The 14,900-nt window shown below is 46.3% G+C and overlaps 1 protein-coding gene across 1 annotated transcript; it reads right to left on the bottom strand.

Annotated features, from left to right (window-relative positions):
- Positions 1-5,212: 5,212 nt before the first annotated feature.
- Ywhah (tyrosine 3-monooxygenase/tryptophan 5-monooxygenase activation protein eta) lies at positions 5,213-14,107 on the bottom strand. The gene is made up of 2 exons (XM_057772304.1): positions 13,788-14,107; positions 5,213-6,641 (listed from the first exon to the last, which is right to left on the bottom strand). The coding sequence occupies exons 1-2, from the start codon at positions 13,872-13,874 to the stop codon at positions 5,988-5,990; spliced, it is 741 nt and encodes a 246-aa protein (XP_057628287.1). The 5' UTR covers positions 13,875-14,107; the 3' UTR covers positions 5,213-5,987.
- Between the last annotated feature and the right edge of the window lie 793 nt (positions 14,108-14,900).

Below are 14,900 nucleotides of genomic sequence, written 5' to 3'. Positions count from 1 at the left end.
CTTGTTCTACAAGCTCTCTTTGCCCAAGAGAGATCAAGTGTAGACCTCTTTCTCCAATAACCCGTGTAGGGTTGAGAATGACCGTTCCAAACACGCTGTCTCCCAGGGAGCCAGCTGGTGAGGAGGAGGCATCTCTCTCAGCAATGAGCTGGACCACAAGTCCTTGCACCGCGCCCCCCCACCTCCATCCCACAAGCCTGTCTTCACAATCCACGCCTTTGCCCTCATGCCCTAATTCTAATAGCCATGCACACTTCTCAGGCAATTATAGAGAACAAGGATAGTGAACCTAAGAGCACCTGGGCTTAGCTGGCCTTGGCTTCCCTTCCTTTCTTCTACCAGGAAACTAGACACTGGGATAAATGCCATCTAGAACAGCAGTTCTCAACCTGTGGGCCCGACTTCTTTTGGGGGGTCAAATGACCTTTTCTCGGGGGTCTCATATCAGATATTTGCATTACAATTCATAAAGTAGCAAAATTAGTTATGAAGTACAACAAAAATAATTTTATGGTTGGGGTCACCACAACCTCAGGAACTAGACAGTAAAGGGTCACAGCGTTAGCAAGGTTGAGAGCCACTGATCTAGAGGGAAAGTGGTGAACATCAAAATGTTTTGGGCAGGATATGCAGCCCAAAACATTCTTAATGATAATGTTAAATTAATGAGATTAACTCAGGAAACAGTGGTTTGATGTCTCAAGTATTAAAGCAAGTAATTGTTCTGGTTGTCCTTGGTGTCATGTTAAAGCAGTGTTTTGTTCTCTTCCCCCCTTTTAGATTGGGGTATATAAACATACGGAAAATAAATGTGAGCAGACTCAATATTCAGCACTCACTGAGATGTCCTCCCAACAACTATGTCTTCTGTTCCTCCTACCCAATTTTTCTAACCCACACACCCCTACCCTGGAACTTATGAACCCATCAAGGCTAGACCCCGACAGCCCTGTCCTAACTATGTCTATGATGTACCCGTCACAGCTAGACCCCGAAAGCCCTGTCCTAACTATGTCTATGGTGTACCCGTCAAGGCTAGACCCCGACAGCCCTGTCCTAACTATGTCTATGGTGTACCCGTCAAGGCTAGACCCCGACAGCCCTGTCCTAACTATGTCTATGGTGTACCCGTCAAGGCTAGACCCCGACAGCCCTGTCCTAACTATGTCTATGGTGTACCCGTCAAGGCTAGACCCTGACAGTCCTGTCCTAACTATGTCTATGGTGTTTCTCCATTGCAGTCACATCATGCAAGTTCAAAATCTTTCTAGAAGCTTCGCGGTGCTAGAGAAATTGAGGAAACCTACAGCCCAGGCTGCCCTCAGACTCCTGGCAATCCTCCCACTTCAGCCTCCAGTACTGGAATTACATGAGCCACTGTGCAGGATCAATTCCTCCCGATTCTGTGTGCTCCTCTTGTCCCTGCTAATTCCTCTCCCACTCACACTCCCTCTGCCTTAGTTGTCCACTCTCCTCCCCAAGCTGCTTCCAGTATCTGTTGACAGACTTTCCCTAAAGCTGGGTGTCTCCCCTTTCAGACGCTGCATGCAATCCATACCACAGCATGTTCTGGAGTAACTGTGGGATTTCCCTCTCCACCATCACACATAGGACTGTGAACCCCGTTGTAACAAAGACCTGGGCTGGTTTTTCTTTCTGTGGTGTCCCAAATAACCACAGAGAAACAGCTGAGTCTGTGCTTGCTGGAGTAGCACAGGTGAGGAATAAGCCCAGACACCTGCCTGATTGCGGGCAGGGGCTCATATGCCCTGCTTGCTTGGGGAGACCAAGTGTTCACCTGTCACTTGCAGAGTAGTAATGGTGTCCCTGGACATTCTCAAATATCCCAGCTTGGTGACATGCCATATGATCAGTTCAGTTGTTAGAAAGGAGAAAGGGTTGACCCCCAAGATTCCATTCTTTTCCTGTCTCACATTCATTCCTGTTTTTCCCCAAAGAAGAAACGTGTTCTTCTCAAATCTTTCTTCTTCTGTATTCTCCCTGCACAACCACCACCCTGCTAAATACATGAGCATTCTGTTTTCCCATTTCACTGCAGAAGTATACTCCTGGAGAGTTGCCATGGTGAGCTAATGATTCACTACCCTAGAAACAGTTGCCTAGGAAATGAGTGATGTCACTTCCAGGAGATCATTTCCATAGTAACCATCTTGGTGGAATTCAGGGGGTGGCCATGAAAGTCAAGCGGGAGGAGGGCAGCTGCAGAAGACACATGTAAAGAGCAACTCTGGGTCCTTCTGGATTTTTAAATTGCTTCTGTGCACAAAGGCAACATGATGTCATGGGAAACAAGGACCTTGAAGTCTTGCTAAACAGCATGCTAGGCTGCCTTCTGGCTCTTTAACCTTAGGAAAGTCACTTTTCTAATCTCAGAATTCTAGCCACCTTTCTTTTTTGCAGTGCTGGGAATAGAACCCAGACCCTTGTTCGTAGCGAGCTGCGTGAAGCCACACCTGATGGCGATAATGACTAAGACCTGACTTATGCTATTATTGCGCAATGGTCGTCAGCTGCTTGCATATGCGTGGACCTATGAGCAGTGCCCACCTGGCAATCCGGGATTGGTAGCCCATGCCTACTTAAGGGCTGGGAGAGGTTTGCCCAGGGAGAGAGGAGGAAAGAAAGAGAACAAGGTCCTGGATAAAACTGCAGCAGGAAGAGCTCCGGTGTGTCGCGTGTCATCCTTGCGGGAAGAGGTAGAGCCGCGACACTTAACGTTAGACTACCCCTCTACCTCTAAATTACATCCTCAGTCCTTCAACTTTTGCTATGTGGGGATTTTGTTTTCTGAGGCAGGGTTTCTCTGTGTGGCCCTGGCTGTCCTGGTCTTTAGACCAGGTTGGCCTTGAACTCAGAGATCTGCCTGCCTTTGCATCCTGAGTGCTGGGATTAAGGGCATGCGCCACCACTGCCCGGCTTCAGTCCTTGAACTTTAAAGTTTGTTCTTTTAAAAATTTATTTTGTATTCTGTGTGTGTGTGTGGGGGGGTCCACTTGAATGAAGGTACTCACAGAGGCCAGCTCCATGTTTAACTCTAGAGTTAGGGTTACAAGCAACTGAACAGGCAAACATGGGTGCTGAGAATCAAACTTTTGATCATCTCAGGGGATATTCCCATTGTTAACTACTGAACCATCTCTGCAGCTGAACTAAAGCATCACTTACCAAGGTGACTAGCTCCCAAAAGGTAGGCAGCAAGTGTCATTCATAGCTTCTGTCCTCCACAATAGCCTAGGCACTTACACCTTGGGCGATCAACTTGGCAATATCCCTTTCACCTTCCACTCCCCCAGCTTGTGCACATCCTGCTGTTCTAGACACCATCAAGGCCTACAGTCCAGTAGGACTTGGAAACAACTTAGGACCACAAAGAATGACACAAAGTTACCTGGTTGTTCAAGAGAAGAGGCTTCCCCAGGCTAGGAGTCCAGAATATTTTGTAAGATGTCAGTTTGGAGGAGGGAAGCAGCAGAGACTGGTCACTAGAGTCATCTTTGTGGGGTCTACTCTCATATATAGGATCAAAATAGTTATGGCTTAGGAGACATGCCATAAGGCAGCTTCATGTTTAAAATGTTTGTCAGTCCCAAACACCTCAATTCGAGTGACCTTTCTGTCGTGGCCCCCCAAATAGCTGGACTGCAGGCACATGCTGTCATACTCAGCTCAACACCCGTTTTGGCTTTTTGCTTTGAGAAAAGCTCTAATGTATTCCAGACTGGCCTGGAGCTCACTATGTAGCTGAGAATGACCCTGAGTTTCCAATCCTCCACCTCAGTCCAGGGATAGCAGTGTTTATGTAGTACTGGGGATCCAACCTGAGGTTTCACTTGTGTGATGCAAGCACGCTACCACCAAGCTACAACCCTCCCAACAGTCTGCTTTGACTTCAGCTTTACCTCTTTGAAGATAGGCACCTTAAATGACATGGCTGATACCTACTTTTCTCCAATCAAAAGTATTAACATCATTTAGTTTCACTGTAGATTCAGAGACTATACACAGAAATTCACAGAACATTTGTCTTATCAAACAGCCCAATGCCTAAAATCTATTTTTAAAAAGTCAATTAAGTTATTATGTAAAAGAAATAGAAGACCTTAAACATGCCGTAGTGTGCTAGATGGGCTATATAAAGTAGGCTACGGCAGCTTGTAACTCCCTCTTGGCTCAAGAAACCCCAATTAATCAGGTGGACCTGATTTTGAGGCCAGCCTGGTTTACATAGTGAGCTCAAGGGCTACATCAGTGAGACCCTATCTCAAAAAAGATAAATAATGAAGTTTCGAGTAAAACAAAAACAAAGGAAAAAAAAAAGGAAGACGTTTTAAGTATCCTTTAAAATAAAACTGCTTGGGGTACTCAGCAGGTAAAAAGCACTTACCACTGCTTCATGCTCTTGAATTCAGATCCTGACTCCACACAGTAGAAAGCCGACTCCCCATGTCCTTTACCACCACACATCAATCCACACACAAATCCCCATCATTTTCTTTTCAGACAGGGTTTCACTCTGTAGCTCTGGCTGGCCTCAGAGATGCCTGCCTGCCTCTGCCTCCCAGTACTGGGACTGAAGGTGTGCGCCATGACACTGGGCAACCCCCCCCCCAAAAAAAACAGGGTTTCTCTGTCTAGCTTTGGAGCCTGTCCTAGAACTTGTTCTGTAGACCAGGCTGGCCTTGAACTCAGAGATCTGCCTGCCTGCCTCTGCCTCCCAGTGCTGGGATTAAAGTGTGCACCACCACTGACAGGCTTGGCAAAAACTTTTTAATCGCTAAAATATGCTTCTGACCCCAGGTTGTACACTCTAACTAGCATTTTATAATATCTAATCTGGAAAATGAGCCACATAAGCTCAGGGTGAACTGTCAGTACTAAACATGACTCATTCCTCAACAGATTAACCACAAACCCTCCAACACAGATTAAACCTTACAGTGGAGTGGTACCCTGCCACAGAAGGCAGCACTTTTCACCTGGCTCAATTATAAGCATCAGTTACCAAGGAGCGTGGATGGTGCCATTGAACAGAAAACTACTGTGTGCTACACACTGTTTAATGCCACCAAAGGACAGGGAAAGTCTGAACACACATAACCAACACTACAATGCTGAGAAACGCAAATCGGGACTCAAAACAGCTTTGTAGGAAGAAGGAAGAGGAAAAAGAAAAATAGAGGCCAGGCACTGATAATATCCCCAAAGCAGCATTTATTTACTCTTTTAAGTCCAAAACATTTATTTTAGCTGTCTGGCATTTCATAACCACCCATCATGATTGACACAGGTTGACACACATGATGCTGTCAGGATACACAAGAACAATAGCCAACGGGTTACAAAAAAATAAATCCATGATTCTTAATCACAACCAAAAAAAGAAAGTTACACATATCAAAACTTCTGATGCATTGCACTGAAAAGAAAGTGTGTGCACGTCATAATTTACAGAGGCACAGCAAGGGCTGCTGAAAGCTCACGTTAACAGTTTATAAAGCTGATGGTGAAGGAACAAGTTGTCGCTGTGTCAGTTTCCATTAGCTGAAGGAAGGGGTGAGAGGGTCAAATTCATTTTTGCATGCACAAGATGTACTGCTTAACAGAACACTATCAGCTTGTTTTAAATAGCAGCCATAGCCTGTGTTGGCTAATTCTCCTTTCTACACTCCTCAATTACCATCACCTGGATTTGCCATAGATCAACAGACATAATAAAATGCCTCATTCAGAACACACTTCTCTGCACAATTCAAAAGGGAATGATGCCCTGTGGCTCAAAGCAACCATCAGTCCAGCAAATGCCCATGAAGGTTTATCTGAAACTGCTTCCCGAGGGACAGGAGGGCAGATCTGAATAGCTGTGCTGCCAATACAGATAGGTTTAGCACTAGATATAGTGATTGTGGCAAGGAAGAATCAGTGATGGGGGTGGTGGGTGAAGGAAGGGCCAGGGACCTGAAGGATCTTCAGTTGCCTTCTCCTGCTTCTTCATCCTGCTGGTCGCTCGTCCAGAGGGTGAGGTTGTCTCGCAGCAACTGCATGATGAGAGTGGAGTCCTTATAGGAATCCTCATTTAATGTGTCCAGCTCAGCTATGGCATCATCGAAGGCTTGTTTGGCTAAGAGGCAGGCCTGCTCTGGTGCATTCTGGATCTCATAGTAGAACACAGAAAAATTGAGGGCCAGGCCAAGGCGGATGGGATGCGTTGGCTGCATGTGCTCTTTGCTGATTTCGAAGGCTTTCTTGTATGCGGCCTCAGACGCTTCCACCACACTGTTTTTCTTCTCTCCAGAAGCCACCTCTGCCAAGTAGCGGTAGTAATCGCCCTTCATTTTCAGGTAGAACACTTTGCTCTCATACTGGAAATCATTGCAGTTCTTGATGAGGAACTTGTCAAGAAGAGCCAAGACATCATTGCAAACTGTCTCGAGCTCCTTCTCGATCTTCTCTCGGTAAGCTTTAACTTTCTCCAACTTCTTCTCATTTCCATCTGCCATGGTTTTCTGCTCAATACTGCTAATGACCCTCCAAGAAGATCGCCTGGCACCAACTACATTCTTGTAGGCCACAGAGAGGAGATTTCGATCTTCATTAGATAGAGGTTCATTCAGCTCTGTCACCTGCAAAATACCAGAGGCAAACATAAGAGCACAAAGCCTGAGTATCTGAAAGTCATCCACCTTGAACTCACAGACATCCACTTGCCTCTGGCTCCTGAGTGCTGGGATCAAAGATGTACACCACCACAACCTGGCTCTTTTTCTTTTCTTTTTTAAAATAATTCATTTTTATTTTATTTGCATTGATGTTTTGTTTGCGTGTATGTCTGTGTAAGGGTGTCAGATCTTGGAATTACAGTTGTGAATCCCTTTGATGTAACAATTCTGTTCATAATGGAGCCAGGCACAGTGACTGTAATCTCAGTACTCACAGCATGATAGGGCCTAGGGTAATTCAAAATTCAAGTCTGCAATGGCTCAGCAACTAAGAGAGCTTGTTGCTCTTGCAGAGGACCAGTGTTTGGTTCTCAGTACTCATGCTGCGTGGTTCACAACTGTCTATTAACTCCAGTGCCAGGAAGACCTGACGCCCCACTGTCTCCACATATACAAATAAATATTTCATATACAAATAAAGTTTTTTTTTTTTTTTTTTTTGGTTTTTCAAGACAAGGTTTCTCTTTATAACAGTCCTGGCCATCCTGGAACTCACTCTGTAGACCAGGCTGGCCTCAAACTCACAGAGATCCGCCAGTCTCTGCCTCCCAAGTGCTGGAATAAAAAGCGTGCACCACCGACCAGCAAGACTTCTTTTTTTAAGAAAACACTTCTCTGTGTAGTACTGGCCGTCCTAGAACTCACTCTGTAGACCAGGGTGGTCTCAAACACAAGAGATCCACCTGCCTCTGACTTCTGAGTGCTGGGATTAAAGGCATATACCATCACCACCCAGCAAGAAAAAAAAAAAAAAGATTTAAATGATGTTTTCATTTTGGTAGAGGAATGACTGAATGGGTATCATGGAAGGCATTACAGTGGTACACAATGCTAAAGACTCTGCTCTGTGGTACTCCCCTCAGATACTTCCAGGCTTTACCCAAACTAAAATGAAAAGTACATTCATTAGTAAATGCCCAACTCTAATGAAAGGAAACAATGCTACTTAGCAGCCATCTTTTTTTTTTCTCCAAACTACATGACTAGAATCTAGGTGGCCATAAATTTTGAAACACAATTACTTTAATGGAAGAGTTCAATTTCATCAGCTACAACTTTTTCTAGTTTTCCTTTTATTTTACTTTTTGAGATAGTTTCTCTGTGTAGCCCTGGCTGTCCTGGAACTCAATGAGATATGCCTGTCTCTGCCTCCTGAGGGCTGGGATTAAAGGCATCTCTTCATTTCTTAAAAACAAGACAAATTAACAACAAAAACAGTCTCCAGCTCAGCAATTTAAATGTTGTCTTTACCACACAGCCTCTGGCTGCACAAACTCGCAACCCCACGGCATTTTTAACCATTCTCTGCTCAGGATTACACAGCATTAGTAAGTCACAAATAACAGTTTGCTGCTAACTCATTTATCTTCCTATGACATCATTTGCTTACTCAGAAATCTCTAGGGGCCTCCTCCCACTACTCATAAGGCAATAAACTGGATAAAAATAGACCTAGGGCCAAAAACAGAACATGACTAGAAAAACGTAAAAAGTTCTTAATCTGGGAGATATCCATCATCAGCTGCAATACTGAGCAAACAAAACTGACACAGGAGCCAAGCGTGGTGATGCAGGCCCACAGCACAGGTACTCAAGAAGCTGAAGCAGGAGAACTGTGCGCTCACCTGCTTGGGCTATGTAATAAGCTCAAGACCAGCAGAGATAACTAACATTCTAAACTTAATACCAGCCAAACGAAAACAGCGCCTCTCAGTGTCCTTAGAGACTGAATTGTCTTTGCCTTGCTTTTGACATCATACAACTCAGAAGACTGGCATGTTGCACGCTACTGTCTCTGAAGGCATGGAGACTGGTAGCTTCAGAAGCTCTGCCCAGTTCTGATCATCCAAGTGTCAATGCCCACGGCAGAAGAACAGAACACCAGTAAAGGAAGGGTGAGGAAACACGAAAATGCTAGCATGAGGCTGCCTCCACGGGGACACTAGGAGACATCGGTTAACCTCTGTGCAGAGGCCAGAGACAACTGCAGGTGCCATTCCTCAGGCATCACCCATCTTTGAGGGTCTCTCTCAATGGTTTGGAACAAGTAGCCTAGGCTAGAAGACCAGTGAGTCTGTCTCTGCCTCCCCAGGTCTTGGATTACAAGCCATCTGTTCACCAACTGTTTTGCTGCTGGTTTAATATGGGTGCTCATGTTTGTACAACAAGCACTTTACCACTAAGCCATCTCACCAGTCCTGACAAGTAAAATGCAACACTCAACTGATAGCCAGAACCGAAATCCGACCAATTCTTAATTATTACACTGAAAAATCCTCCTGGCTTTCAGAACAGGCAAAGTTCAGGCCTACAGACTTCCCTTTTACACTTGTAAGCCACAAGTGGTAGATTCTATTTTTAATCAAACTTGGCAGATACACCCAGTAAATGTTAACTGCTTATTAAGTCCACTTACATAAAGTAATTGGAACAATAGTCACTATAACAGAACATATATCAGAAACTATTCTGTAACTTCATGGAACATTGTACAACATTAAAATGAGAACTCAACATTTCAAATTCTGGATTTACAACCATCTAACCAAGAAATTAACCACTGTAAATCCCATCTGTAAAACGGTGGTACTACAAACAGTACTTATAGCCAGACCTGTTTTAACACTGCATGAGAGCTGAGGGAGTCGACCACTGGTAGAGCGTGTGCTGAGCATGCACAAGACCCTGGGGTTTGATTCCTAGCACCAGGCAATTAGAATAAATAAAAACAACAGGTACTAAACTAACAGCTGTCATCTAATGAATACTAGTAAGCAAAACAAAAAACTCACACTTGCTGAATATGATATGGAAAACACTGAAGTAACCCTCTAAAACTATGACTTTTTTAGACAAGGTCTAACTGCATAACTCAGGCTGGTCTTGAACTCACAATAATCCTCCATCCTCAATTTTCCAAGTGCTGGAATTACAGGAATAAGCTATCAAACTTAGACCACAACACATTTCTAAAGGAAAGGTATAACCTTTACAGTTAACCTCTAATAGAAAAAAAAAAAAACAACCTAAAAACCAAAGAGCACACCCTCCCCACCCTCCCCACCCCCACCCCCGCTCAAATGAGCAGTATGGCTCCCATGAAAGGTTTTCAAGAGACAACTGAGGAACCTGAATGCAGACAGAGATCACAAGTCCTACTTTCTGGACAGGAAAGTTATGTATCTGTTTGCCACCTAAAATACCTCTTTCGGGCACAGGGACAAAGCCAGAGCCCTGAGTATGCTAAGTGCTCTCCCACCCGAGCCCAACCCTGGAGCAGCCTTTAACTGCAGCTATTACATGAATAATTAAATGTCTTCCTCAGCTTAGATATTGGTACAGAGAGAATTACATTTCGATGCCCAGCTAGTGGAAAACAGATCTCCTAATTTTCATTTACTTCAAACAGCACTAAAATGGCTTTCATAGCATAGACATTCATGGTGGCTCAACTCTAGCACTCCGGAGAGTGCTAGCAGAGGCAGCCTGGTCCACTTAGGGAATTCAAGCCAGATGGGGTGCATATACAGGATTATAGGTAAGGGATATGGGGGAGAAGGGGGCACACATAGTAAGAACCTGTCTCAAAAAATTTTCCATATTGACAATTTTTGATGCATCTTAAAAGTCCACAAGATTTCCAGGAGGTAGGTAGAGTCTCGCATTTTGAATCCCAGAACTCAGGAGGCCGAGGCAGACAGACCTGTGAGTTTGAGGCCAGCCTGATTTAGAGTGAGTTCCAGGACAGGCTCCAAAGCTACAAGGAGAAACCCTATCTCAAAAAACAAAAACAAAAAAAGAAGTCCACAAGATTATGTCTCCCTAGCCATTCGGTGGGGTTCTCCTTTACACACCACCTGCTCCTTTCCCCATGTCTCACAATCTCACAGCCATTAGTAGTCAGGCTCTCTTGCCTCTTCCTGTCCAGCTCATGTTTCGTTAAATGTGGTTTTGTTGCCTGCACTTAGATATTCATCAAATCCAACATTTTGCTCTATGATCTGCTATGTATGATTTGCTACTGTAAAGACTGTAGCAGCTGGGTATGCCGGCAGCCTGTAATCCAAGCACTCAGGAGGCACAAGCAAAAGAAGCCTGTATTTGAAGTCAGTAAGACTTCAACAAGATTGTATAGCACTTATGTTTGCATTTTATAATTTCATAATTACCACCTTTATTCTGATATAAAGACTCAGGGGAATAAGAAGACATGATTGAATCATGTTTACCTCTCTACCTACTAACACAAAAGCCTACAGTTTCCTTTTTTCTGACATCTCAGTCCTTTACAGTAACATTCTAATTCCGCTTATAGGTGATATCAGGAAGGGCTTGAAGACCCATTTTTTTAATTAAGCTTCTGTTGTTCAGAAACATTTGCAGACTCTTCATGAGTTGAGACAGAAATTATGGTCTTCAACAGATTTGAAGCCAACATCACTATTCCTAATGTGTGTGGGGGAAGGAGTGCTTGGGAATCAAAACTGGGGCCCTCAACATGCTAGGCAACAACTGTTACCACCCGCTCCACCTACTGCCAAAATTCTTATAGTTTACCACTACTGTCCTCCAGGTGACGCTGCTGGATTAAGAAACATCATTATAAGCATTATAACTAAACCATTTAAAACAAGAAACAAAAAGAACCTTGAAGATTAAAGACAAAAACTGAATATCACCAATATTGTTACTCACACCAATATTCCTAATTTTATACTTCAGAGACCCTGCAACCAGATTAAGTTTCAAGGTCAGAATAGCGACACTGGCTCACTTCATCACGCCAATGCCCTGCTCCACCCTTTCTAGAACACTGTACTTACCTGCCTCTTCATGGCCAGAAAGAAAGCCCACACAACCCAGAGGGAAGCCAGGCAGGGTGGTGCATACCAGTGACCCCAGCATTAAAAGGTAAAGGCAGGGTCATCGGGAGCTCAGACTCCTCTACTTAATGTGTTTAAGGACAACCTGGGATACATGAAAACCTATCTAAGAGAAGGGAAAAAAACCAGCATAAGTATACTAGAATTTACTCTTCCCAAAAGCTTTAATTAAGGCTTATAAATGGATGGCCTATTAACATTTATTAAGAATTTCATCTATAAACTACACCAACAGGCAAAATGAGATTGTTCTCCACCTACCTAAAAATATATCCCACTAATATAGGTGACAAATATTAATTCTGGTAGGAAACAACTCCCCTTATTTTTTAGTAGTTAATTTGAGGGAATGTTTTATCAGCAATTGATGGTGCAAATATTAAGTTCTCAGTTCTTGGTGTCTTTTCCAACCCAGGACTCCTTTCAGACAGGATTATAAATTTCTAACATACTCTAAGGTCCATTAGCTTGTACAATGTTACCTTAATGCCCCAGAGAACGTCTGTGAAGAAGCAAGCTGCTGGACATTTTTCAAGCCCTCTTAGAAAAGGGCCTTTTCTCCCTGCTGAAACCGTATTCTGTGCTGGTAACATCTCTCTAGTCTTTTCTCAATTCCCACCTCAGGACAGTTGATAGCTCCACACAAGTGTCAGCCATTTTCCCTTAGCTTCCTTTCACCTTCATTTAAGCCCCATCCCTTTCTCTCCAACACCTTCCTCTCCCACTGCAGCCTGGAAGGCCCACCCAGGTGTCCAGGGGGAGGCCTCAGCCTGAACAGAATCGCCTGGTGACTCGGTGTGGATAGTGGTGGTTTGCAAGAGCAGACCTAGGGATTACAGTCTTGTTCCCAAAAATTTGCAAAACTACGTTTTAAATTCGTTTTCTTAAAGAAGCCACAATTTCTTAAAGGCCCAGACTGCAAAACTAGAACATCCCCTGGTATACATGAAAACCTCTGATCTTCTCAGACCAGTATAGTTTAATGCTGGAATCAGTATCACCAATGGATCAACAGATGGGCTGTGTGTTGCTGGTTTCCAGAGACATTTTGCTGAATGTGTAACAGGACACTAGAGGAAGGATAACTTAATTATTGTTCTTACCTGGAAATCCTCAATTTTATATTTCATATAGTATCAAAATTTTCAGATTATATTTGTAGAGTATCTGGGTTTATAATTTTTTATTTAAAAATCATTTCAAAGGCCAGCTATAGGGCATATGAGCTACATATGAGCTAGGGCAGTTAACTCATTTAAGTCTGCTAAAAATTGCCCCAAGGGCTATTGAAAAGGCAGATTTCTGAGTCTCACTCCCAAAATGCTTGTATATTTAAAAGGCTAAGGTGGAGTCCAAGGGAATTCTCCCCACGCTTAGGAGGTTCGCATCATGACTACACTAGTAGCCACGGCTGTGTGACCTTGACAAAAAAAAAATATTCATCTAAAAAAACCCAGGACGATGTAAAGAATTGTCTATAGTGAGGTGGTGACCAGAATTCAAACACTCGGACACGACGCAGGTAGGCTCTAATCTACGGGGCTGGCTAGGGTGTGGCTGGGCATGTCTCCTTCACCGGAAATCAAGCTGCAGAATCCATCTATGAGGGTCTCAGGAATGCAAAGGCACCCAGGTTCGCTTCATTTCATTTCCTCTCCAGGCAGACACGCTGCCTTGAACGTTGGGAGATTCTGTAGAGACCCACGCCCTCCTTCACGCCTGTGCCTCCTGGAAAGGGAGGTCTTCGCACACAAAGCCAGACCCGAGCGAGGTGTGGAAAAACGGGAAAGAACCAACTTCTGGCAAGCAGAGCAAACAGGTCGTGGCAGAGAAAACCAGGAGACGGGGCTCCACTCGCGGAGGAGTCTTTATTACAAGTGGGTGAATGGTGGAAGGGAAGCACGTTTCGCCTCGGGTCGGGCAGAAGGGTCTAGACGCAGGAACGCGGTTTCCTCGTGTACCCCCTCCCCCACCAGGGCTCCGAGCTAGGATCCGGCGACCCCCGCCTGCCAGTCTCCGAGAGGGGGACCCCGCCCCGGCCGGGTCTCAAGAAAAGGAGAGCCCGGCTGCCGCCGCGCCCCAAAGGTGGCCCGCCGTGCGCGGGGAGAGAGTGGCCGCCCAGGCCCGGGCCCGCCCCACAGCCCCCCGGGGCTCCCGGGGCGCTCACCGCCTTCATGGCGGAGGCCATGTCGTCGTAGCGCTCCGCCTGCTCCGCCAGTCGCGCCCGCTGCAGCAGCTGCTCTCGGTCCCCCATGTCGCTCGCGACTCGGCCTCGCCTCGCGCGCCCGAACCGCCTGCTCGCTCGCTCGCCCGCCCGCCTGTCCGCTTCCCGGTCGCCGCCGAGGCCGCCGCCGCGCACGCGCACTGGCTCGCCGGCTGGCGGGAGGCTGCAGGCTGCGCCGCCGCTCGCGCCCTCTCGCTGGCTGGCTGCACGCGCAGTGGCGAGGGCCGCGGAGCCGCCTAGAGAGAACAGGGGGCGCCGCGGGCGGGCGGGCGGGCGGGCGGGCGGGCGGGGAGGGAGGACGCGACCACGCCTGCGCAGTCGGAGCGGCCCGCCAGGAGGCGCGAGAGGGGGGCGGGGCGGCCCAGCCCTAACGGTCTTTTTAAGGTGACGTCATGTACTATAAATAGCTGCGGCGAGGGCCGCGCTGGAGAGCTGCGCAGGCGCCCTCGGAGTGCTGCATTTTACCGCCGCAGTGTCGGAGGGTGGGGAGCGGTCGGGGTGCGGCGGCGCTGGTTCCTCAGGCAGGCGTTGTCGCAGCCCAAGCCAGGAGGGTGCCACAGAGCCCATGTTAGAGCTCAAGTTTGAGGAGGGTCCTGCCAGCTATAAACCCTGTGTGGGGTAGCCGCGGTCCCCATTGAGTGTAGGCTCTGCTCGCCTTAGCCACACCCAGCACTCGGGGGACAGCGCTTGGGGACAGCCCCTCAGAGACACACTTGAACCCCACCACGCTGCTCCCTGGGAAGTGGCTTTGGGCCAACTCTGGCTTTCACTGGACTGGGTGGCTTGGCAGAGTTTAACGTTCACGACTGAGAGCTGGCCCAGTGCTGGGCATTAACGGGCACGCACCTATTTCATACGGACCACTCCAGGAAGGGCACAACAGACCCCCGTTTTTTTCAAAGCGGAAGTGCACGCCACGACCCTGGTTAAAAAAAAAAAGTTGGCGACCATACTGATTGGACTTACCCTGTTTCAAATCTTTGAAAGGGAGTTGGGGGTAAAAGCAGAGGTACCGTGTTTGCTTGGCGTGAGTGAGGACCTGAGGTGGACGCTTCA

Source organism: Chionomys nivalis, chromosome 6 (genome assembly GCF_950005125.1).
Source record: "Chionomys nivalis chromosome 6, mChiNiv1.1, whole genome shotgun sequence".
NCBI lineage: Eukaryota > Metazoa > Chordata > Mammalia > Rodentia > Cricetidae > Chionomys > Chionomys nivalis.
This window is presented reverse-complemented; position numbering and strand designations above follow the sequence as displayed.